At 41.6% G+C, this 26,505-nt stretch overlaps 1 protein-coding gene across 1 annotated transcript; it reads left to right on the top strand.

The window, feature by feature from the left end:
* The first annotated feature begins 784 nt into the window (after window positions 1-784).
* Window positions 785-18,666, top strand: spock3 (SPARC (osteonectin), cwcv and kazal like domains proteoglycan 3). The gene is made up of 11 exons (XM_082536264.1): window positions 785-917; window positions 1,088-1,210; window positions 10,666-10,705; window positions 12,419-12,527; window positions 13,246-13,354; window positions 13,495-13,603; window positions 13,839-13,952; window positions 14,043-14,264; window positions 15,074-15,136; window positions 15,221-15,358; window positions 16,448-18,666. The coding sequence occupies exons 2-11, from the start codon at window positions 1,088-1,090 to the stop codon at window positions 16,600-16,602; spliced, it is 1,182 nt and encodes a 393-aa protein (XP_082392390.1). The 5' UTR covers window positions 785-917; the 3' UTR covers window positions 16,603-18,666.
* Window positions 18,667-26,505: the final 7,839 nt, after the last annotated feature.

Here is a 26,505-nt window from a genome sequence, read left to right as displayed (position 1 = left end):
GTGAGTTAACTTGTCTAATGTAAAATAACATGAAAAAATTGTGCCTAATAAACATGATTTTTGCATATTTTTTTAAAAGAAAATTTATTTCTTTTTACAACCAAAAAAACACAGTCACAATTTTACTAAAATTTCACATATATTACTTTAAAAAAAAAGAAGAAAAAAGATTGTTGTTAAATTCTCCTTTTATCTCGTGCTATTAGCCTAATATTAATCCCATTAATATACAGCACCAGATAGAGTTTACGCTCATACATGACATTTTCTGAAAAATACAGTTTTACTTTATTAAATTAGGGTTTTTTAAAGACATGTTTGGGATTTCATTTTTAAAACTCTTTGTGGGAACAACTGAATATGAATATTATAATCTACATTTTTAAAAGCCATCATTACCCTTTAAAAACATGCAAAGCGAAGTTTGCGGTAGGCCTTATTTGACTGCTGGAACAGTCCAAATCAGAACTGCACATGAACTGCTCTTCCCAAGAGATCTTTTTTTTTTAAATGTGTTTGTTTTTACCTCCTTTTGTGTATTTAATTGAAAAAGTATACAAGAAAATGTACATCATAGATACTGACAGTAATTTATTGTTGGAGTGCGAATTACAATAGATTCTTGCACAAAACTGTAAATACTGAAGACCAGCGCTACAGTTTTCGTAAGCGGTAATCACTGGAAATCGCTTTAGCTGATAGCAGCACCACATCCAACAATCAGGAGCGTCTGCTACGCGCGGATACAAAAAAACAGAAAAAGACACAGAGCTCGTGCACGCATCCGAGCGCGTTCCCGTTTTCTGCTGCGCACAGACAGCCGGTGCGGAGAGACGGTGAGGGAGGAGAGGCTGCTATTACTAGTGACAGGAACGGCAGCGAGCACATACAGTCTGGAGAGCAGCTGATGCGACAAGGTAGGAAAAAACCACCAGAAAGCTCCGTGTTGATATTTACCGAGCTGACGCTCAGCGTTCGTCGCAGATGCGACGCAGATTGAACTGCTTCTGTTTCAGCGCGATTGCGGTGTCCTACAGCCGGACCCAATGTCCTCTCTCTATCTGTGTGTGCTGTTGTGTGTCCGCAGATGCTGAGCGTCGCCTTGCTGTGTGTGTGCGCCGTCGCCTTTGGACACGTCTCCGCTCGCTCCGAGAGCGGCAATTTTCTGGATGATAAGTGGCTCACGGGGAAATGGGATAAATTCAGAGATGTAAGTAACATTTCAGGCTTATATTATTATCGCCCCCACCACCCCAACTCCACATTATCTCATTTACGCCCCGCTCCAGCCCCCCTCTTTTCTCTCCCTCTAGCCACCCTCATTGGTTTGTGATCACGCGCTCCTCGTTTTGTCGTTGTGTCCAAGCGCCGCGTCACGGGGCCCGTTGTGCCGTTTGTCACACGTTCATCAGCCGCTCCGCTGAGACAGTAAATACACTAATAGCGATGCTGGGATGATCCTTGCCTGTGAGTGTGTTTCCGCGATAGCAGTCCCTGCTTAGCAGAGATAGCCGAGGCCTGTGCGAATCACAAAGGCGCAGAGCAGTCTGTGAGGCACCACAGAGTCCCCCCAAAAAGGGGCCTAATTATAATAAGCAGGTATGAGGAGAGAGTCAGCAGCAGCAAGGCCTAGATGAACAATGTAGAGCGAGTCCACTTTAAACCCACACACCGTGGGTCCCTGTGGGAATATTAAAGGAATATAACGCGATGTGTTGTGCGCCTTTTGGTCTCCTCTTTTAACAGCTTCTTAACTAGCTGACTTCAAGAAGGTGCTGTCAGCCACGATTAACCTGACGTGGGTATTTAGGGCTACTTAGTGAAGTTAATGCCGCCACTGATTGTCATGGCACATACCAGTAGCCTCTGACCATGTGCTGCTGCCAGGCTGCATGCATATGTCCCATAAACAACTGTCATTCTTTACAGTAATGGAAATACTTTTTTTTTTACCTTGAGCAATACTTAAAGATTTTTTAGCTTGTAATTAAAGGCATAACATCTGTATTATACAGATAAAAAACTGGAAATAGTCCAATAGAGTTTAGGTGATGTGTATTTGCTAAAAAAAAACACGTCTTCCCTCTAGGCACAGATTAAATGGCTCCACACCAGGACTGATTTGTGCAGGCTTGAACTTGTTCTCACTCACAAGATGGGATATATGAAAATAAGCATGTCTGTACATAACAGTCTTTATGTACTGTACCTCAGTGACTGAAAAACAAACAGATTTAACATGATAGAAAAAATGTACTCCAGCTCTGAGTGGTTTTACCACACTGCTGAACAAATGCACTGGGAATTGTTACCTGAAGGTCCTTGACGTGTTTGATATCCGACAGAGAGGCAGAGCAACAAAAGCGCAAGTGAAATGTATTTATTTATTTATTTTTTAAAGCTAAGAGAAAGTGCTGTTTTTTATACACGGCTTTCTATTAAACTTGTACTTATTTGTCTCACTTTCTCTGCCAGTCACACTTGTGTGAGATCCCATCAGCTCAGGTGGAGCCATGTGATACATTCAGGTCCAACTATTGAACAGGATTTGGATTATCCAAATAGAGTGTCAGAACCAAGAAGAGAGGAAATGTGATTAACTGCGCACCGTGTGCTATTTAGGATGATCTGACATCCTGAGCTACAAGAAGGCGGTAGAAAGAAAGTTAGCAGAGCTTTGTTACTGTGTTAATGCATAAGAATTGATAGATAGATGGACAGATAGACAGGTGAGAAGAAGCGGCAGAGTAATGAGAGTGGAAAGGAAACATGAAAGCATGTAGAATGATTGTCGGTGAGCTGAAAGCTTCGTGTGCATTCACATCTGTGTGATTTAACCTTGAGGCTCAGCAGGCATTAGAGTTAGAGGTGGAGTGCAAAAGTACTGAATGCTCTGTATATACATGTGTGCCTTTCATTTCCCGTTTTAAGGTTGTGTCCCAAATTGTCTGTCTGTGTGGTTTTGTTGTTTGTTTTTTTTTCTTTTTTGCACTGTTGCACGCAGTAATGTATCTGTGCATTTTATAAAGCAGCTATGTTCAATCTATTCATCTTTCCTTTCGGATATTTTGTATGCATTTCAACACTGTGGTTGAAATCCAACAATCCAAATATAGGTCCATTAAAATCGAAGTTTTTAAAAAAAGAAATAAAATCATATTCAGTGCACCTATCTGGAACTAGATGAAACACATGTGTTGTTAGGCTTGCTGTGTTTGTAGATCATTAACACCTGTGCAGTGCTTCTGGAGTCGATTCTGTTTCTGTGCTAATGATGATGCACTATAGTTAGAGGTGATGGCAATTTGACTGATATAGTCATGCATTAAGGAACACAATCACTTCAGCAGCGTCACGCTGCTGTCACATACTGTGTGCACTCGCTGTACAGAGGTTAGAGCTCGAGGGGCCAGCAAGCAGCACAGGAAAGCTGCAACCGACTGTCACAAGACATCGAGCACAACTTGTGAATACATATGAACTTTGTTTTGGAGACATGGCCTACATAATGTTTCTATACAGGAAGTGGTTACATCAGCTTTTTTTAAAGTTGGGGTTTCCCCTGCAGGGATTCAAAGACTATTTAATTAAAGTCATGTGATTGCAATGCATGAAGTTGTCTTTTAACTGTTCCATAGCTGTCAAAGATTCACAAAGGACCACAAATGAAAAAATATTCCCATAAGACTTTGTCAAATGACCAAATAGCAGGCTAGGTTATCTTAAACATTTTCTCTAACTTTAAATGTTGTGAGTGTTACAAATCCTTGTGTGCATCTGCAGTTACGCAAAAGCCACCCCGCGTTTCTTTACATTGTGCTACCAAGGATCCAGGCTTTCTTGGTTTTGGTTTTTTTAATGGTCTTGACTAATAGTTCTTCAGTCTTTCTGGTCTTTCAAAGTTTTTCATTGGACATTGGCTGCTTTTTCACTCATTTTCAACCTAGTCCCTGTAACTGTAAAATGTTTATATTTTATTTCTTAGTTTGTTTGTTAACACTGACCTATGAGTCAATCAATTATACAAAAAAGCACCTAACTCGAGGTTTGAGCCAGTTGTATCTACAAAGCAAACGACTTAGCAAAGAACCGATTTTCAATTGTATGTTTAAGCACTTTGTTAGTAGCAGCCTGTCGTAAAAACAGAGAATTTGCTCCTGTTTCTTTAGTTGAATTTATGAAAAATGCCAAAGATAACTTAATTTGACAGATATAAAATTGTATTTTTGCACCAACAAGGTGAATTCCAAAGAGACACTAGCCGACAACTTGGTGTGTCACAACAGGTGTGCAGTGTGTACTTAAATAAATTTGAGGAAACTGTGGAAGACAAATGAAGACGTGGCAAGCCTTAAAAAGAATCTACAGCAGATGAACAGTATCTAAAAGTTATGAGAGATACATCTGGCCCTGCAGTTGATCCATCTGTGTGGGATCATCTTGAAAAATAAAGCTGGTCATACCACACAATGACTTTCAAGCACGTTAGAACTGTACAAATTATTTTTCCTTTTCACTTGTAAGTTTACCTATTTCAGTAAATCTCTGCACCAATTTCCATAAAAATGAAAGGTGATAAGAGGTGGCTGAAGTTAATAGCAATAAAAACAAATGGAACAAAGTTGAAAATAGTTTAAAACAAATTAAAAGCTAAAAAGGATTTTTTTTAAAATAGTGAAACATACACAGTTCTTCCACCAGTGCACTGGGATTCTGTGCACAACTTTTTTTTCCTGTGATTTTCATTTTATATGTCAGGCCTGTATTTTTTAAAAATTTTTTTATTGTTTTTACATCTTTCAGCAAGAGCCATAAGTGGGTTTCATGCTAAGTGCACTATATGGGATTTTGGCCACTGGTTAACTGTTAAGTCCTGTTAGGGTAGCTGTGGAGGCCTGGGGCTGTCTTATTCAGCACTGGTGCCATCTCAGTTTTTAGATATTCTGCTTCTCTTGCTGGACCTTGGCCTGCTTGCAGCACTGGCACAGAGCGAAGAGACTGTTAACAATTGGAGGAAAAACACGATGAGTGATGCGTGATGACATTCACGCCAATTTATTGTGCGGTATATTATAGGAGGAAAATAACATCCTGTGTAGGCCACTCTCATAAGAGCAGATTATACCTTTTTGTAGTCGCTCCTGTCTCTGTGTTTTCTCTGTGTGTGTGTGTGTGTGTGTGTGTGTGTGTGTGTGTGTGTGTGTGTGTGTGTGTGAGAGAGAGAGTCCTACACTGTTTGTGTTGTGGAGTGTGAATGATGTAGGAAAGGTACAGAGCTTCAGGCGTTTTCCGCTTCAAAGCACCTCAGTGTAGATTTGTATGTGTTTGCGAGTGCATGCATGCGACAAGCTTGAGCAAGACGAGCAGAGCTGGCACAGTGAAAAAAATGTACATATTTCTCCTGTTAGACATCAGAAGGAAGGTAACAAGGACAGGAAAGGAGGTCATTAGGATGCAATTAGAAGCACCGAAATCAGATCTGGGAAAATGTGAAGTAAAGGTGAGAAAAGCGGTTGTCGGAAGCAAGATAGCCACTAGGAAATGTTTCTACAGGCATCCGGATAAAACCGCATCAAATCGATACCCACAGCAGCAAATTAGGGTATTAGCCACACACTGTTGTGTTTGCATGATTTGGTGCACATGAGGAAAAAAAGGCTGTTAGAACCATGAGGGAGAGCAAAGAATAGAGGTGGAAACAAATGGAGAGATAAATTGAAAAGTTGCCATTTTCGAGCACACTCAGGAGACCTTTAGGTCTATTGTTGAATTTTAGGTTTTCTGTGTTTTTTAGGAAAGTGGGTGGCGGGTTGCATGTGCACTGAAGTGCATTCTTCCAGTTATTTGATGTTTTGTAGTGCTGACAGATTCTGACACTGCAGTCAGGGCTGTGGTGATAAGTATGTTTGTTTGCAGAGCTGTCTGTGCATGGACGTGCGCTCATGTGTGCGTGTGTGTGAGTCCGTGCTTGTGTGCGTGCGTCTGTTGATTCCATTAAGGAATCAGACCGCAAGCACTTTTGTTGTCTTGACTGGTCCAGAGGGCCTGGCCCTATAATGCAATGTTCTCATTATTCAGTCTCCACAGTTTGCACTGCTGGAAGGGGCACATCCTGAACAGAAACAAATACCTCACTATATGGCTTCATCTCTGCTCTGTGTGTTTTCCTAATGCTAAGGAAGACCTCAGATTGTGTGTGTAACTCTAAGCAAGAGAAGCAGATGCTCACCTTTACCACAGCGTTTTTTATTATTATTTGAAGCTAGAGACACACGATGTGAAGAGTACCAAAGAGTCTGTAGTGAAGGTCAGAAGGATTAACAATAAAGGACAAGATGGAGAAATTAATTAGAGCTAAGAAAGAGCAAGAGTTGACCCTATTCCTCCACACAGCAGGCAAGGAAGCGAGACACAGGGAGACACTCTTGACAGTTGAAGTCGTGTTTTTTCATAATGGGGATGTTGGGGTAAACAGCTTCAGTTCAACAGTGTAAATAATTCTACATCATTGTCACTTATAGACTACAAAAAAAAGTAAAATAGAAGCATTTGCTTTGCCTTCATACATTTAGTATAATTGGTTTAAGTCAAGATACAACATTTAGTCATATACTGCAGGTCAGCAACTCTGTCGCTGTGAGCAGTTCTTTCATTGGTCCAAATACAAGCAAGCAAGCAAGCAATTTATTTATATAGCGCTTTCAGATCAGCCACCAGCTGAACACAAAGTGCTGTACACTTGACATGCCAAACATGATACATTGAGCATGTTAAAAAAATGAGAAAAATAGTAATAATAATATAAGATAAGTAAAACATATATATATAAAAAAAACACACACACATTTAAAACAATAAAATCAGCACATTAGATTAAAACAATAAAATCAGGGTCAGACTGTGTCATAAGCCAAAGGGTAAAAATGAGTTTTAAGACGTGTTTTAAAAGTGGACAGTGAAGGGGCCTCTCTAATAGAATAGAATAGAATAGAATAGAATAGAATAGCCTTTATTGTCATTGTACAGAGTACAACGAAATTGGAGTGCCACTCCCTTGGTGCAAGTTTCAATAATAAATATAAATGTAAAATATAAAAAGTACAAAAAAAACAATCGTAAGTACTCAAACAATAGTATGTACAATATATACAGGATAGCAGCATTAATATAATGACAGTATGAATAGCAGCATAATATAATGACATATATGATATAATGTGCTGGGAAAGATTGTTCCACAGATTAGGAGCAGCAATAGAGAAGGCCCTGTCCCCTCTGAGCTTTCTCTTGGACCTGGGTACCTCCAGGAGCAGCTTGTCAGCTGACTTGAGAGACCTGGGGGGTGAGTAAGGATGTAGAAGCTCAGAGAGGTAAGTTGGGGCAAGACCATTTAAACATTTAAACACAAACATGAGAATTTTAAAATGAACTCTAAGATATACAGGCAGCCAATGGAGTGAAGCCAGGACGGGAGTTATGTGCTCTCTTTTACGAGTTCTGGTTAAAAGTCGTGCAGCAGAATTTTGGACCAGCTGCAGACGAGAGAGAAGATGCTGACTAACTCCACAATATAGTGCATTACAGTAATTTAAACGACATGAAATAAAAGCATGGATTACCGTTTCAAGATGCGGCCTGGATAAAATAGGTCTTATCTTTGCCAAGCGCCTTAGATGATAAAAACTGGACTTGACAGTACCCCTAATTTGACTATCTAATTTAAAATCACTGTCCATCTTAAAACCCAGGTTTGTAACAACAGATACAAGCCGTCTGCAGTACTGTGTGCTATGATTGCTAAAAATCTTAAACAAAACTTAAGATAATCTTAAGTGAATCTATACAAGTGAACTGGAGTAAGATGTTAGAAAAACAGTGCAAACTTGTCAAGCACATCCAAAGTAGATAATTTGGAATAGCACACTGCAGTACTTCATATTTGTAAAAGTACACTCATATTCCCAAACGTCCTGCCATGCCAGAGCTGTAAAGCTCAACTTGGCTGTCTTCTTCTTCTTCTTCTTCTTCTTCTTCTTCTTTTTAAACTTCCTTTCATCTTCATTTAAGTTTTTAACGTGTGTTTGGTGGAGCACATTTGTCTTTGCTGTTGTGTAGTTTCTCACTGTGGCCCAAGCAATAACTGCTTCATAACTGTAGTTACTCTGGCCTTCCGCTGTCATTGCTTTTTCACAATTCATCTCTCGCCCGTCCAAACCACTGCACCACATCGCATTTCTCCATGTACAAAGTGATGTATGGCCAAAATATATCACAGCAGCACAATTAATCTGCTCTGTACGAGGGAGAATGCGAGGAAACTGTGTCCATAGAAATCAGAGGCCACTAAAAAAAATGTTTCTTTGAAGCCATACACTCATACCTAAACTTATTTATGTATTCTAAGTGAAATTATGAGTAATAGAAGTAAAGACACATGGCTTGTTATTTTCGTTTTCATTCATGTATTAATGTGCAGCAGACTGATGCGCGAGCTAGTTCACATTCATAATGTCTAATACTGCAAACGTCATGCTGTAACTTCTTCTAGAGAGACACTTAGCAAACCCATTTCAGAAAAGTGGCCTCCAATCACAGTCACATGCTGAAGAGTACTGCACAAAGCAAGCACGGCTTCACTGTTTTGCATTTGAGTACGCAGAGGAAGGTCATCATTAAGGAAGGCATCTCCATCAGTACTGTGGGAGTTTTTCACTTTGTGCTTTTAGACTTCAGCTTTTGAAATCTGTGGGATGGGTTTTCTCTGTTTGTCCAGCTGTGGCCACAACAGCACAGGGTCAGGGTTTTTTCCAGAAGCAACTTCTGTTTTCCAAGTTAAAAATTTGACATTATGGGGGGTTTTGGGGGGCAGAGGTTTTTCCTACTTTGGAAGTCAAGTTGAGCCCATTGATGTATGAGGCGCTCTCATAGGTCCTGGGACAGTTTCTGATGTATTCACAGGTGGTTTTGTCATTCTTGTGTTGTGGTTCTGCTTTAAATGACTCCAGTCATAAATAGAACATGAACGACTTCCTAATCATTCCTCATCCCATATTTAGAGAAGAAGAAGAGCCTAAGGAACTCCACAGAACTGAACCATCAGTGCATGATTTATGAATTTCCAACTACAATTTATCACTAAATTCACAAGGAGAGTTTTTGGTCTTTGTGCATTGTAGTTGTGCTGAAATGAGTCGTTCTTATAAGATCTTTAAACTATCTTTCTGATCTGTGGCATGGAGGTCAGTGGTTGCTTTTTAGACTTTAGAGTCATTCGAAAAAAGGACTTGGGTGAATAATTGGATTTGAAATTGTCTCTGTGTTTTCAGCTGCATTGCCATTATGTTTAAAACACAAATCCCTTGTCATAATTGTATTTTGTCATTAAAACTCTGAAATTAGCTCTAACTGCTAAGAGTAAATTTAGTTTCATTTGTTGCTTTTGTTCTTTCTGGAAAGTTTGTAGTTTGTAATGATTGCACTGGAAACTCTAAATATGACAGTTTTATAAATGAGTTGTGTTTTTTGATTACTGTATGCAAACATCATGTATGACTAAAAGGTTCAGTGCTAGTACACACATATGAGAAAAAACATTAATCTTTTGGATTTTTGGTTTATTCCTTGTAACGGATGTAATCTCCAGTAATGTGTGTGAGTGTGACTGAACGTGGACGATAAACACAACAGAAAGCAGGCAGGTGAGACGACAACAACGGGTTACCATTGTGACAGAATCCGAGAGACCGCGGTGCGGTGTTGGGTTTGAATGGATGCCCAGAGACAGAGGGAGAGACCAGACAGTGAGATCTTTGACCTCAGCAAAACAACACAGAGCTCACAAGTTCTTAAGCTCCTTTTACATTTGCATCATAAGCCAGCGCCCGCTGGGTGTGTCTCCATCTTGGCCTTCTATTAAAAGCTGGCAAATTGCTCACCTCTGCGAATTCCTTTTTTAGACTGTGGGAACATTTTCACAGGCAATGAACCGACTCATTCAACTACACCGAGGAAGATTTTAATAGAGCAGAGCATTTTGTAGGATGTTAAATATAAAAATGAATCACAAAAAACTTATATTTTCGGGTTATATATTTTTATCTCTGTAAGGCTTCTCCTTATGCAGAGAACATAAAAAAGATCTCTTAGTTTGCAAATTTTTATAGAGGTGCTCTTATGATACCACAATTTAGCTTATTTGTTAATCATCCTTTTTATTTCAATCATATCCAGTTACTAACAGCAATTTTACACAACTTAAATGGTGCAAAGCTTCACCAGCTGCACCACTATTGCACTGTCGTGTAGAAGCATGTGTTGCATGAAACAAATTTCTCTTTTCAGTGATATGAAGAAGTATAAAGCACATGCACTGACACACAGTGAGACAAGGACATCTTTTATCCACGGAGAGCTACTTTCATAACATCGATATTATCGTGACAAAATCAAAGCATGCTCAATGATACTGTATGCTTGTGTGTGTGTGTCTCCAAGTGCTAAACCTAATCAGAATTAATTCCTGCCTCTCTGTTTCCGTAATGCTTTCTCATAAAGGAAGTTGAGGTTTGTATGACTCTTTAATCTGTAGTCTGTGTACGGTGATCATGTGTAGTGAAATATTTGCTTAATATGTGATCTGAGCAGTATTTTCATGATATGTTTCAGGAGCCTGGAACATGGACTCCATCCAAGCCCTTTGATCAAGGTGGGTGTGATTGAGAAAGAGTCAGAACTGAAGTGGCTGTGTTAGTCCTAAAATAATCAAAATAAGAGCACGGAATAGTCATAGCTATATATTTACAACTTGGCCCATGTGTTCTTTGTGATTAAGAAATATAGGAGGTAATGTCAGGCAGGTTAAGCTTGTAGAGACTCATTTGATGAACATTTAGCATCTTCGTCAGTCTGCAGACATATGGTCAGATTTGCTAAATGTGATCAAAATAACACGTGAGTGCAATCCCAAATACAAAAGTTGTGCTGTTTCCTAAACACAGGCACATTCAGTTCACTTCGATATGAAGTGCAAAAAATAACATAAGAATAAAAACATTCCACATTAAATGTTGATGCAATTAGAAGTAAATTGTGTGTCACAAAAGTTAGTAAATCAGGTTTTGTACTTGATTTAAAATATCTTCCTATATTTTTGCACCTTGAGAAAAGAACTTCTAGAAATACATATGCAACACAGACAGTCGCAAAAAGTTCGCACGTCTAACACACACGATCGTGTCACTGCACCTTCTTTTTAAAGTGCATTAGTAAGTCGGACCCTTGATGTATGCATCGATCTGCAGACGTAGTGTAATATGAACTGGTCAAAGCAGGAAAAAAAAGATTAATACACTTTCAACAGTTTCCTGTTCTTATAGAAGTTGTCACTCTGTTTGGCATCCACCAGCTTGTTGTGCAGGTTGATACAAGCCATGCTCATATCCAGTGTATAAATATCATCATGGTGGCTCTTTCTTATAAAACGAGATTTTGAAGGTTTTACTTGTAAGCCATCCCCAATTATTTTAACCTCAGCACCCAGCTGAAAAAAACAGGATGATTTCCTGTTCTTTTATCTTCTAATGTCCCATTGTATTACTGACAGTGCTAAGCTCTTACACACATCGAGGCACGTCAGGACATGAACTCTCACTTATCGCTGTATCCTCAAACGCATCCACACACACAGACATGTCAGGCAAACAATAGCATTAGATAGTGTGTTGGTGGGTGGAGGCAGGATAATCTTCCAAAGCTGCTCAGGGATTACAGTAAGGTTCTTTAGAGCAAAGGTCATTCACAGACTGTTCTGGGAACAGCTAAGGGCCTTAGGTTTTGCTCATAGGTGACTCGCTGAAAGCTGACACAGGGTCAGAAGCAGCTAGCTTGTCTTTACTGGCAGGGATCATACCGTCTGCTTCAGATTCAGATCCAAAATCAGCCCCCACCTTTAGTGCCATATGCCTCTCTGCCTGTGTGATCTGACAGTAAATCAGTTTGAGGATCTCCACAAGAGCACACATATAAATGATACTCAACGGATGCTGATGTAAGATCAGAAGTAGCTTCTAAAACCATTTCCATCTGTTTTTAGCTGCAAGGATACTTAACGGCATTATGGCTCTGAGTTTAGTGTGGGAGACACGTGGCCAGTGTACTCTGTGAATAAATACCGACTCAAATAAACACACGCAAATGCACTTCAGCTTTAAACAACTTTTCACGTCACTGAGATGTGAAAGTGAAAAGAAGCACTTCGTTTAACTATGAACCATTGATCTAGATTTTGAAACAACAAAAAGGAAAAGCTAACCGTTGCTCGTAGTATTACGAATTATTGGAAACTGTAAATAGAGAGGCTATAAATGTTGCATACACATGTTAAAAAGCATGTTTGTGTATGTCTCTTCTGTATTTTTAGGCCTTGATCCAGCCAAAGACCCTTGTCTGAAAATCAAATGCAGTCGCCACAAGGTGTGTGTGGCTGAGGATTTTAAGACTGCCACTTGTGTCAGCCAGAGGCGAGTTAGGTAAGAGTGCACACACACACACACGCTTGATATTTTAACAAGCCTGTGTGTCCAGCTGCCCCTTATTTTTCTTTTCAGATGTTTCTGTTATGAAGTGGAACATGAATGAGAGAGAATTTTGGAAAAAAATAAAAGCAGAGTTTTGTGTTTTGCTTTTTTTTTTTTGTTCTTTTAATGTATGGGGCATAATAAGTAGCAGCACCAGAGGGGCTGCTGTTCTCCTTCTCTTCCAGCTGGTTTACTGGTTTTCCAGTCTCTCTTGCGACTGTTGTGTGACATTACAGTTTGGTCCAATTACCCGCAGCACTGGTGCTTTCTTACAATGGACCCAAAGTCCTGCCAAGTGATATGAATGGGCTTTGTACGTGTGTGTGTTTTTCTGTCTAGGACACTGCAGACTGGGCAGAGGACAGTAACATCATACTGACCCCATTTCCCATTCTTAGCAACAACACAATTCCCACTACAGTGTGCAAGCAAATCAGAAAATAATCACACACAAATCCTAAATCCTCGTCTCATTTTTTTGAACAAGACAATCCAGCACAGATCCAAAATGCTTAGAAAAGATTTAGATTTAAAGGAAACTGGGAGGGTGGGCCCGACGAGGCACTGTGATGAAGGCATCATTGTTAAATGGGACTTCATTTGACATGTTTTAACACTCAGATATTCAGTGATTGTGAAAAACAACAAGTCTTTTCAATCTTCTCTCCAGCTTTAAAGATGCCAATCTGTACCAGAGTCCAGGGTCAAAGTGCACACCGTGCCCCGTGGTTCACCCCTCGCCCGTATGTGGAAGTGATGGCCACACCTACTCCACCAAGGTGCCTGCACACACAAACACATAATCTAATCACCTCTCACCCATAAGTCGCACTTTTTTCATTTCCCCCTGATGAGACATGCATCCTGATTCTGCTTCCTCTTCTGCCTCGTCCCTTCTGTCTCTGTCGCTCTCAATCAGTGTAAGTTAGACTACCAAGCATGCATCACGGGAAAGAAGATTACTGTGAAGTGCCCTGGCATGTGTCCTTGTCCCTCTCAGCTTGAACAGAGCTCCGCAGAGAAGAAAGGTACACAGTTTTGCACACTTGAATGCACACGCTGCAAGCCTGGGTGGGGTTTGCCACGGTGTTCAGCCCCATCTTTATTATAAAACTCCTGCCCTGGTGAAGGGTCGTTGCGATAGCAAATTGCTTAGAGTTTCTGTGCCATAGCTGACTCTTAACTCCTGGTGTCCATGAGGAGGCAGGAGGACATTAAAGTGTCACTTTCCTGTCATTAATCTTTAGTGTCACTATTCTGCAGTGTGCAGCGAGTCGGAGCTGAAGGAGGTGGTGAGCCGCCTGAGAGACTGGTTCAGAGTGCTGCATGAGAATGGCAACCACAAGAGGGTCAAGATCCAGAAGCCAGAGAAGAACAGTGAGTAGGCTGGCTTTAGTGACACACTCAGTCATAAACAAAAACTCTTAATATAGCCACCCACTCTTTTTGATCTCCCCCCACCCACAGAGTTTGAAGTTGGGACATCAGCTATTTGTAAGGACCCCCTGGGTTGGATGTTCTCCCGGCTGGACACTAACTTTGACCTACAGCTGGACCAATCAGAGATCAGGAGCCTCTATCTGGACAGGAATGAGCCCTGCTCAGATGCTTTCTTCAAATCTTGCGATATAAACGCAGACAAATTTATAACCAGCTCTGAGTGGTGCACAGGCTTCCAGAGGTACACAGGTAAGGACACACCTGTTTTCTTTACTGTAACACTGTTTGCACTGAATAATGTGCTGAGATCTTAGTGGAAGAAACACAAGGACCCAGTCATATTAGTTTGCCGAGCTTTATTTGGAAAAGACATTTACATTAAATTAGTAAAATGATGACCTCAGCTGTCCGCTATTGCAAACATGGTAAAGATTCAATTTGGTGTTCATGCTCACTTTTTCTTTACAGAGACAAATTATTAGCAACCTTTGAAATGCATTTTAAATTTTACCACCTAAATAAAGTGGTTTATATTATTTAACCTAGCCGTTTGCTTATGAACCTGCCTGATGGACTGATTTGTGATGTCTGTCCTGCTGCGTCTTTATCGCTTTAATGTAGCAGTTTTACTTTGCTATTCAGTCTCTTCTGTCACTTTAGCAAGCCATAATCAACTGAAATTGTGCAAAGGTTTGAAAACAAGATCTAAGTTTTCAGTCTCAAACTTCTACAGATATAATAATAAGAGAGACCTTGTATTCAGTCGCAGCAGCCTTTTTTTCTCAGCACTGGATATTATTGTAGTCTGTACAGCACAATAAAATGCAAAACAGTGTCATACAAAAAAATGCATGAAAAACACATTTGTATGAAACCAGGGATGAAAACTTGTTTTGGGGTAATAAAGGGAGACTATTTACCCACGAGTCACAGGAGGTACACAAACAAGCATCGATATGAAAGCACAAAAGCAGACAAAGGAAGGAAGATTTACGCATTCCCAGAAAAGCAGACTTCTGCAGTCTGTCAACAGTGTGTCCCTTGTCGGTCTCTTTCAGATTCCCCATGCAAAGCAGAGCTGTCCATTATCAACAAAAAGCAAGCAGGCAAGAAGTTACTCGGTGAGACGCACGCAGAATCACAAATACGCGCACAAACGCTGTGCGGCCTGAACTCATGGTGTGTGTTTTGGCTCGCTCCTGTAGGTCAGTATTTGCCATCTTGTGATGAGGAAGGTTACTATCGGACCCACCAGTGTCACAGCAGCAGCGGCCAGTGCTGGTGTGTGGATCGCTATGGCAACGAGGTGGCTGGCTCACGCACTCATGGCCCTGCAGACTGCGGTAGGCAAGACATCCAAGCGTGTCAAGTGTGTGTGTTTAAGAAAATGAGAGACACACAGCATGATGGGAAAAATTAAGGGAGAGGAAATAAATCACAGATATCAATGTAAGCTCATGAAGCCTGTCATCTGTTTCTGTTCATCAATTTGCTGGAGGCTGGATAAGAAGATCGTTGCCACTGCCATAGTATTTAGCTACATCCACCAGCTAGGTAGTTTAGCTTAGCACAGCAACTGAAAAGAGGGGAAACCTAGCGAGTGCAGCTCTTTCAAAGGCAACAAAATCCTCATGCTGTTTGTCCCGAAGCTCGATTTTTCTCACCTAAGCTTATCTCCACACTATTATTATTATTATTATTATTATTATTATTATTATTATTATTATTATTATTATTATTGCTTTAAGTGTAAGGCCAAATGAAATCTGTTTTGGGCAGTCATGGTGATATCTTTGGCTTTGACTCCAAATGTGTGGCTGCATCACACAGGGAGAGAGGTTCTGGTCCATAATATTATGGTGCAGGCAAAGATAGTCCACTGAACCAAATTTCTATCAGAGTCAGTGGAATACATTCACTATGTGACTGTAAATAACAAACAGAAGTAGCCATAGTGAGGTCACACATTGGTTAATGAGTGTTTTTGCTCTCACAGTAATAGCTTTTTGAAGCCAGACAACTTGAGCACAGGGCAGCTCTGTCTGCAGCTAATCAGATTAATTGTGAACATGTCAGTCACACAATTGGGTATAAAAAGAGGATCTTAAAGAGGCGTAGTTTCTTGGAAGTAAACATAGGCAGATGTTCACTCAAAAAATGCTTAAGAACTGATGCAGCATTGCAAAGAATAGTGGTATAAAATTCTTCCACAAAGATGTGAGAGACAAAGTCATACAGAAAGCATTTACTTTAAGTTACTGTTGCTAAAGGTAGTTCTACAAGCTGCTGAATCACTGGATGTACTTTGTTTTTCTCAGGGGTGCGTAGAGTCCTAGGAAAGCTTTCATTTTCATGACTGTATAGATTACATTTTTCCTATAAAAGTATCAGACTTTATTAGATACAAAACTGGGTTTCCTTCCTGTTTCCAGGTGTGATTTTGGAATCTTCCGGAGACCTTGGCAGTGGAGACTCGCTGTTCACTGATGACGATGAAGACTCGTTTGTCCTCAATGACCAGACCGGTATGGATGATGAGGACATTGAAGATGAGGATGATGATGACGACGACGAATACCTGTCATAAATTTAAAAAACAAGAAAAAAAAGAAAAAAAAAAGAGAAAACTGTTTGTTTGGTCAAACTGCACGTTTCTAGGTGACTCCCCGGGCAGATACTTAATCGTAATAACAGCCTATGGACTATTCTCTGTGTATTGTTTGTTCATAAGTTAGAAAAAAAATCAGTATTCCTGGAAAAAAGTTTATGATTTCTGTTCCTGTTTAAGTATAAAATATGAGTGGTTCATGGCACTTGTTCACTTGTGTGTCAGCCAACCAGAGAATATTATAAGGACTAATCGATAACCAATCCACTGCGTTGGATTTGGTCACATGTGCAAAGACCTTTCCCTTCATTGGACAGTCCGTGTCCTCCAGTCTGTGTCCTGTCTTTGTGCACCACTCCGATGCCCGAGTGTGTTGATGCCAAAGGCACAATGTTAAAGAGATTCCCCCCCCCCCCCTTCTTCATTCCTCCATCTTCTCCCCTGCACCCACCTCTTTAATCCTTATCAAATGTTCCTGTTGTATAGGTGGGATGTTGATGATGTAGATAAGAGAATATTGCACTCTTTAGGTTTCTTTTGATCTTGATTTGTAACTGTGACTGTAACTGTGTGGAAAAACAAGATAAGAGTTAGACATGCTTCATTAGGAGAATTAAGGCAAAAAATAAAACCAACAAAAAATGCCAGTTGGATAACAATCAGAAGCGACGTGCTAGCTGTTTTCAATGAGACACAAATCAAATGCTCAGCAACAAGGAAAGACAAATTACTATGTGGCCGGTGGTGGTGTTGGTGGGGTATTACTGTTATCTGGTTTCTGATCCACTTTAGGATGAATACAGAAGATGAAGCAGATTTGTCTTAGCATGTCCAATACTGCGTGATGTTGTTTTTATTGAACCCGAGGCCAAACCTTTGAGGAATTCAAAAAAAGTTGTAAAGTGGTTCAGCCACAAATCCATGTAATTAAAACATGTTTATTGACCTTTAATGGGTTGATGAGCACAAAGAAAACTGCTGAAAAATTCTTTAAAAGATAGCGTGCAGTTGATGTTTTTGCATTTTCAGATACGAGTCTCTGACTTAACGTGTTAGCACACAGAGTAACAGAACAAGTCTCCTGCACAGCAGTAACAACGTAGATCCATGCAGGTCTGATGACATGATATGTTGGGCGAAGGTTAAAGGGGAAAGGTGTGCCTTGTAGTGGTGGTCGAAGTCGGGGAAGCATGCTTTCTGGACTGACTTAAACGCACCGTTACACTGCATAAGAGCGGCTTCACTGTTAAGCCTGTATACTACTTGGACTTTGGTCTGGCATGTGTTTTGGGTCTCTCTTATGATGGTGTTACTTAGGCCATACTTCAGATTTTCTGATTTGTTACATAGGATAGCTAGAATGTAGATAAGCACAGAGATGCTTAGCAGTTAAGGCGTAAAAACACTTAGATTCTGCTGGTTTTGAAAATGTTTTATATATTATACACTGGCTAGAGGAAGCTTTGGTTTAGACAGCTTTATATGAGAAGACAATGTTCATCTTACAGTGTTTGCTTTTACTTTGTTTCAAAAGCTTAATTTGTATCTGATCTGCTCTAAACTACTTATTGTGTGTCAGGGTTGAAAACTGAATCTGATCCCAGATGTGTATTGTCGATAAGTCACGTGACTGTCTATGCAGACCCGGGATCACCTAAGCTCCTATGTTAATTTTTATTGATTAGTCTGCCATTTGGCTTCATTTTGGATCAAATATCTGTTGAAATTCCATGTTAACACATTAAAAGTGCCATGTAACTGTTTTTTTTTCTCCATCTCTAACTTTTGTTTTTTGCTCTCCTCATTCGCTCTAACATGGAATTTCAATTCACTTTATGAACCTGGAAAGCATTTCGGTCTTAAAGTGTGCCGTTTCATGAGTGTAACAACGTGCAAATCATTTTGATGACCTCAGACACTGTAGACACTCTCAACCAATCACACACTGTCATCACAGCTCTGATAGTGTTTAAAGGTTATGATACAGATGCATTTTTTTACAGTCTATGTATGATTTGCTGAAATAAAAACTATATTGACCAATTTTGTCATCATCACAAGTGTTGCAGGACAAGAATCTGCGCAGAAAAGCTCTTGTTTCTTTTTGAGAGCGTTTCTGTTCTCTATTTCTGTTCTCATATTTGGGAAAAGAACGATACTGCTGAGGCTTGTATGTGTGCAGGAGGATTGGGGCCACTAAAAACAAAAGGGTAGCATAAGAACTGAAACAGAGAACAGAAACATTGTCAGGACTAAAGAAGTTGTGGTGGGGTTTTGTTTTGTTTGTTTGCATATTTGTTTTTACAGTTCTGACATCATCTTAGCTTTTCTAGCACACTCACAGAATTCTGGAAAACAGACCATAGGATAAGGTTCGGGAAAAGCCCGAATATATTGAATAAACCTGGAATATATTGAATCAACCTCAAATATATGAAATAAAAGTCTGAATATATTTTCTGTCCTGCGACAAAGAAATGGCTCTATATCGAAATTACTTTGGTGTGACTCCCCATCATGCATCAGGTTTTTTGACCTTTTCCTTAGATTAAAAAAACACAAAACCAAAAAAAAGTTTTAAAAAATTCTGAAAAAACTGGACAAGGGCAGTTTCAAACTGAAAGAACATACCATATCTTCCCCATTTCTGTTCTTAAATTTAGGAAAAGAAATGTGTTGCTGAAGATTGTGTGACGTTAGCGCAAGTCAAGTGAAACACCCAGTTGTTGAGCAATCTTTTCTGCAAAATATGTCCTGTTCTGCATTTTTCCTCATCATTATTCAGAGCAAAACTCCTTTTAAATTACTGTATGACTTCAGCTCAGTACATGGACACTAGGGAACACGCAACACACTGGAGTTGGTCTTCCTGTTAATTTAGTCAAGGTTGTAAGGATCTAGAAAGAAAACAAAATTAAAATGCAAAAAAAAAAAGAGATTCATTACCCATTTATTACAAAATACTGGCTGCGCTTCACACACACACACACACACACACACACACACACACACACACACACACACACACACATATATGTACATTGATCAGGGTGCCCATGCTGACTCGTGTCTACCACTAAAAGCACCAACAATGGGCTTGTCAGTATCAAAACTGGACCACGGATCAATGGAAGGTGACCTGGTCTGATGAATGACGTTCATCGTAACATAATTTACCTGGGGAACACTTGGTACCAGGATGCACTATGGGAAGAAGGCTAGTCAGCAGAGGCAGTGTGATGCCTTGGGCAATGGTCTGCAAGGGAACCTTTGGTCCTTTACTTTGACACGTACCGCCTACCTAAGTATTAATGCAGACTATGTTCACCCTTTCATGGAAATGGTTATCTATCGATCGATCGATCGAGAGGGTTCATGTTTTTAAAGGGGAGATTATGCTCGAGGATTTTTTGAGAATTTGTTTTTTTTTCTCAGAATTCTGACATTAAATTCAGAATTGTGCCGCAGAATTATTTTTTCTCGGTAAGCTACGACCACGGCGAGCTACGACTTTTCTCAGAGTTATGAAAAAAAAAAAAAAAAAGCCTGAACCAAATTGTTTTTTGTCCCCCCAGTAGCTTTAATCCTCCCTTGTAAGTGTGGTAAAAAACACACCGCATTCATTCATTCACCAGTTCATTATTTCTCCACATTTTAAGCAGCACAGCTACTTTTGGATGATGTCATAAACAATAAAAGGACACAACATGTGCCATAAAGTGTTTATCCAGGACATGAGAGAGAGCCAACAGCTGTCAAGAGTGACACACACAATGCAGTACTGCATTATGTAGGAGAGAAACAGGTGAATGTTTCATGAGTCACATCACACCCACATTATGCACACATGCATACATGTAGAGAGGAGTGTGTAGAATAAATGGAGCTGAAATTTGAAACTATTGATCTGTAAAAGTTAGTTTCACTGGTTGTGCTCTGAGAATAATTGTCCATATTTTATTCAATGCAGCTCAGTGTACACAGGCCGGAGTAACTTACGATGGGTAATAGTGTGCGTGTGTGTGTGTATGTGTTGGCACAGGGCCTGTCAGCAGCTCCAGACAGGAAAGTCACTGGGTAAATATCAAATGTTCATTTTCACACACTCTCCGTGCTTTTATGTGCTGACCATAGAAATGCGGCGAGATACCATCTCTGTGGTCCACTTCCTTACACTAGAGTCTGCGGTTGGAGAAGGTCCAACAATAAAAAGTGGACTGCCTGTGTGTGGGGAGACAGGATGACTGAGAGCTGACGGGAAAAGCCTCAAATTGCAGGAAGCACTTTTGATGTTCGGAAATCAGGTTTCTTGGATAAGTAATACTCTGTAACATTTTTTTTGTGATGAGCTATTGTTATTGTGCAAATTATAATCACCCACCAGGGTTATATTGGTTATATCTCAATTTTATAACCATTTTAGGTTATGTGGAGGTCTTTTAACCTATCAGTTGAGCAAGTTGCAAAATCCTGTAAATTTCTTAGACTAAGGAAGGACTTCCCTTTATTACTGTAAATGAATGATTTGCAGGGTTTGCTTTATTTTACAGTCTTTCAGTGGCTTGAATGAAATCACACCTCCAGGATCTAAAGTTACATCTTTTTCAAAGTTGGAAACTCAAATGGGATTAATTTTGAAGGGGACATTGTGCTCATCTCCATATTGCATGATTCGCAGCCTTACCTTGTAAGGTTTATTTTTGAAGTGTTTATTTTAGGCAACCATATAAGGCATTGCCTCTCACTGACATCACACATAGCCAAGAGTGGAAAAAATGCTCTGAAACTGAGAGAGCAGTCTGAAAGCAGGGCTTTTGGTTCATAGCAATTATGTAAAGCTCCTGCATAAAACTACATATATGAATAAGTTCAAATAAATAATAAGGTAGTTAAGTGTGATATGTCAATGATGGTTATGATCTTTTGCTCTCTGTATGTTTTTTAATAGTCCTACTCTGTGTTCATTTCTACAGTGGTATTGTAGGGTACTCTTCTTTGTTTGCATACGAAATGGGATCAAAACAATAATATGATAAACTTTTCAGATTGGAGTGATAAAGGAATCAAATATTTAGAACATATACTAGAAGGAACAGAATTTATTTCATTTGACGGACTAGTTACACAATATGGGATCAACAAGAAAAGATTTTTAGAATATCAACAAATTAAATCCATAGTAAAAAAGAAATTTAAACCGGGTCAAGTTGAACTACAAACACCACCAAGTGTGGTTCAATTTCTTACTCTTAAACCCCCCAAATTACTATCCAAAATATACAGAATGCTTTCTAAAACAGATGAATCAATATCACTTCCTATTGCAAAATGGGAAGCGGATTTATCAGTTAACTTAGACCTAAACTTCTGGTCTCAGATTTGCTTAAAAACCTTTCATCTAATTAGAAATCCCAGTCTTCAGTTAATTCAATACAAAATATTACATAGAGTGCACTATACAGGTCATCGGATGTTCAAGATGGGCTTTACGTCTACCAACAACTGCTCACACTGCCAAACCAATTCACCGGACAATTATATCCACGCTCTTTGGTTCTGTCCACCAGTTCAGAAGTTTTGGCGCGAGATATGTGAAGACTTATCGAAGTGTCTGAAATGTAACATTCCAACTTCCCCCTTAGTGTGTTTGTTGGGCAGCTTAGATAATGTCACTACAGAAAAGAATATCGCCCATATGGTTTTCACTGCCCTATGCATAGCCAAGAAAACAGTCCTCATGAACTGGAAAAATAAAAATAATCTTAATTCTAACCAATATAGAAATTATCTATTAGATTACATTAGTCTTGATACAGCCTCTGCCACCACATCAGATCAATTGCTCTGGGCTCCTTTGATCAGCTCCATCACCTAGTGGGGGTGGGGGGTCATAGTTTGGTCCCGCCTTCACTGTTGTGATTGGTGTGGGGGTAGGGACAGGCTTAGGGCGTCGGGGGGTTCCCCGGAGGCATCTTCCTTGGGGGGCTCAACCCGGGGTAGCGGTCATGTCCGGTTAGGGGCTCTGTTGGCTCTCCGGTGACTGTTTCCTCGCGGCTGCGTGCAGCGGGGCTAGGGGAGGGTCTGTGCTGACGGACGTGGGTTACTGACCTGGTAGCCTGGCTGCCCCTGGGTGGGTCCGGGATGGGCGTGAGGTTCTGGGGGCGCTCCGTCTCTGGGCTGGGACCCGGACCGGGCCTCGGGGGCTTGGGTCCTGGTTGGTGTGTTGCTGGGGTTGTGGGTGGGTGGGTGCATGGGGGCCCAGCCCTGGAGCAGGGTGCCGCCGGTGCGTCGAGCCACCTGGGGGGCTCTTCAACTGGTGGGGGAGATTGTCACATCTTGCAGGAGCTTTCCTCTCCTCAGGAGCTGCCTCTGCAGGAGGGGGAGATACAGGAGAGGTGGAGGAAGATCTCAGCCTGGGTGTTTATTGTCTTATGTAGTCTGGAAGATGAGTGGATGGTGGGGTGGGTGCAGTTTTCTCTGTGGTGGGGTTGGGTGGACTGTCCCGGGCTCTGTGGGGCCGGGCGGCGCTGCTGCACTGGGCCCGGTCTGGATGGGCCTGGGCCCCCTTTCCCTGGCGGGTCGCGGAGTATGGGGGTGCCTACTGGGGTCAGCGGGGGAGCTGGCCCCAGGGAGGGGTCACCTGCCCCTCCCTTCCTTCCCTCCCCATCTCCAGCTGCCTCCCTCTTCCCGCTCCACCACAACCACCCACACATGCAGGGCCTTGGAGTAGGGGTATGTCACCAGGGTGCAGAGGAGGCTACCCCCCCCCCCCCCCCCCCCCCCTCTGTCCCCTTCTGGCTGCCTCTGCCTCAATTTTATCCCACAACTTAGACATTCACATTACTCACACTCTCATTACACATACATATAGGATCTTGGGGGTGGGCACGATACACGGAGTCCAAAGTACCATCAGGGTGTACACCCCACCCCTGGCATCGTTGCCCACCTCTCAATTTTAAATACACGTAGACATTGAGGGCTAGCAGGAGGGACCATGCGCTTACCTGCTGCTCTCTGGCAGGTAGCTCCAAGCCCTCCTGGGTTTTAAATGCACCTTAGAACACACATGCATCAACATTACAATGAGCGGGTGGAGGGAGGTTCGGAGTCTTCTCTCACCCCCGTTCTCTGCGACCTGCTGGAGCAGGGGGGCTAGGACTAGGAGGAGGAGTTGGCCGTCCGACTGCGGTCTGGAGTGTGGAGCCTTCCTGCTGCTGCGGAGTCGGGGCGGTCTGCCTCCCCCCACCGCAGGGAAAAGGGAAACACCACCTGGGTCTGGGTGCAGTTCCCCCCTCCAGGGGCGGGGGCACCTAGACCCGGTTCGTAGAGTACGCTTGGGGAGTGTGATCGTGTGTACAACGTCTCTTTATGTCTGTCTCCACGTTGGTTGAGTGTGGAGTAAGTGCATATGAGAGCATGAGGGTGGGAATGGATGTTTGTATCTGTGTGTGCCTGTATGTCTGTGTCTATATGTCAGGTTGGGTGTCAGGCGCCACCTCTCTGGGGACATCTCAGGCCCTCCAAGGTTTGGAGGCCTATCTCCCCCTACCACCACTTCCCCTGCCAGTGGCGGACCCCCTCAGACATCGGTGCGTTGGTGGTTCTTTGTGTCCGGGGATGGGCGTCCAGGTACACACCGGCTCACTCCTTGGCGGCCGCTTATCGGGGCCTGGAGCCTGGGGCTCGCTCGGGCCACTTCGGAGGTGGGGTGCCCCCGGCCTCTCGGCCTGGGGCTCGGTCACTCAGGCGCAGCTGGCTGCCGGCGGAGCTCACGGGCGCGTCACTGCAACTCCCCCTGGCTTCTGCTCCGCGGCTGCTGAGTGAGCCCTCATCTGGGACTCTCCTCAGCTCTTTCTGGGACAGTGGCGCAGCTGCCCCTCTGTTGGTCTTCCTTGGTCTCTTGTGTTCTGGGGGCCTCTGGATGTCTGGAGTTTTGATCTCCTCCACACCTGCTTCACGCCCTGGAGGACGGGGCTGTGGCCCCCCCACACCCTCTAGCAGATTATTACATGAAGGAACCTTTTAAAAAAACAAAAAACAAGCGCGTCCATGCTCACAGGTGTACACACGGGTGATCACACCCACAAACTACACCCTTTTTGGCTCCTACCTCAAAGCACACTGTGTTCTGTTGATCTTATGTGCTGTACAATAATGTTTAACATTTAGTATTTACTGTCATATTCCCATATATCATTGTGATGTTGTTTATTCTATTACTCTTGTTCTCTTCTGCTTGCTTTTTTTCTTTCTCAGCAGGTGATCCAGGTGATTGATATATGCATTTTTTTTTCTCTGCCCGTTCTGTTGGTTTTTGTCTTTTGCCCTTCTCCCCCGTCCCTCTTCTCAGCTGTTTCTCTTTCCCTCTTTCTTTCTCCCCTTCTTTCCCCCAGTCAAGTCTGTCCCGTATTCAGTAAGTGAAAATAAAATAAACAATAAAAGGTGAATCAAATGGACCATTACGGCAAGGCTGGGATGGTCAGTTTGGTAAAGTAAATCCGTTGGGCATCTTTCTTTGCCTTTTAGACAACAATTCTGATGGCAAAAGAGCCAAACGGGACAGGCCAAAAAAAAAAAAAAAAAAAAAAAAAAGAAATGGGATCAACTGGAAATACCTGAGTTGAGCTTTCAGGGCAAGCTGCTGAGGAGGCAGTATAGCTCAGCTTAATGGTTAAATCACTGTTGTTCATCACATACTCTGGAAGACACACACACACACACACACACGTATATACTGTGCCTGAGTCAGTGTCCACATCAGAGAGGAGCAATACAAGTTTAATCTTATCTTGACAAGACACAAATGAACAACTACAGGCCGATCTCAAATCTCCCGTTTTTAAGTAAGATCATTGAAAAAGCAGTTTCCCAACAGCTCAGTTACTTCTTAAAACAGAATAATTGCTACGATGCCTTCCAGTCAGGTTTTAGACAGAACCACAGCACTGAAACCGCTCTGACCAAAGTGTTTAATGACATATGTCTGAATACAGACAGTGGAAAAATGTCAGTCCTAGTTTTACTGGATCTCAGTGCAGCATTTGATACAGTTGACCACAACATATTACTCAAACGACTGGAGAACTGGACAGGTCTTTCAGGAACTGTACTAAACTGGTTCAAAACATACGTAGAAAACAGGAAATACTTTGTATCAATAGGTAACTTCACATCTGAGCAGACAAGTATCACATGTGGAGTTCCCCAAGGTTCCATCTTGGGACCCCTTCTGTTTAACATCTACATGCTCCCACTGGCACAGATTATAAACAACAACAAAATAAACTATCACAGCTATGCAGATGACACACAAATATATATCACAATGTCACCAGGAGACCGAGGCCCTGTACAGGCTCTTGGTAAATGCATTGAGGAAATCAATGACTGGTTGTGCCACAATTTTCTCCAGCTAAACAAAAACAAAACTGAGGTAATAGTCTTTGGCGCCAAAGAAAAACGATTACAGGTCACCAGAGAACTTCAATCTATACATCTAAAAACCACAAACCAGGCGAGAAATTTGGGTGTAGTGATGGATGCAGACCTAAACTTAGAAAAACACATTAAGACAATAACAAAGTCAGCTTACTATCACCTCAAGAATATATCAAGGATAAAAGATCTGATGTCTCAACAGGACCTGGAAAAACTAGTCCATGCATTCATCTTTAGTAGGCTTGATTACTGTAACAGCATCTTTACAGGTCTACCTAAAAAATCAGTCAGACAACTACAGCTCATTCAGAACTCTGCTGCTCGAGTCCTCACTAAGACCAAAAAAGTGGACCACATCAGTCCAGCTCTGAGGTCCTTACACTGGCTGCCTGTCCGTCAGAGGATAGACTTTAAAGTTCTGATGCTGGCCTATAAAGCTCT

The sequence above is a fragment of the Aulonocara stuartgranti genome (assembly GCF_965226115.1).
Source record: "Aulonocara stuartgranti genome assembly, chromosome: 6".
NCBI classification, from domain to species: Eukaryota; Metazoa; Chordata; class Actinopteri; order Cichliformes; family Cichlidae; genus Aulonocara; species Aulonocara stuartgranti.
Note: the sequence above shows the minus strand (reverse complement) of the source record. Positions and strands in the feature narration are given on the sequence as shown.

What these genes read in the sequence shown, in the direction of transcription:
- spock3 (XM_082536264.1), top strand. Translation starts at nt 1,088, where the DNA reads ATGCTGAGCGTCGCCTTGCTGTGTGTGTGCGCCGTCGCCTTTGGACAC. An exon ending in GCCACACCTACTCCACCAAG is followed by an intron (nt 13,355 to 13,494) that starts GTGCCTGCACAC and finishes GCTCTCAATCAG; the next exon opens with TGTAAGTTAGACTACCAAGC. An exon ending in TCATGGCCCTGCAGACTGCG is followed by an intron (nt 15,359 to 16,447) that starts GTAGGCAAGACA and finishes TCCTGTTTCCAG; the next exon opens with GTGTGATTTTGGAATCTTCC.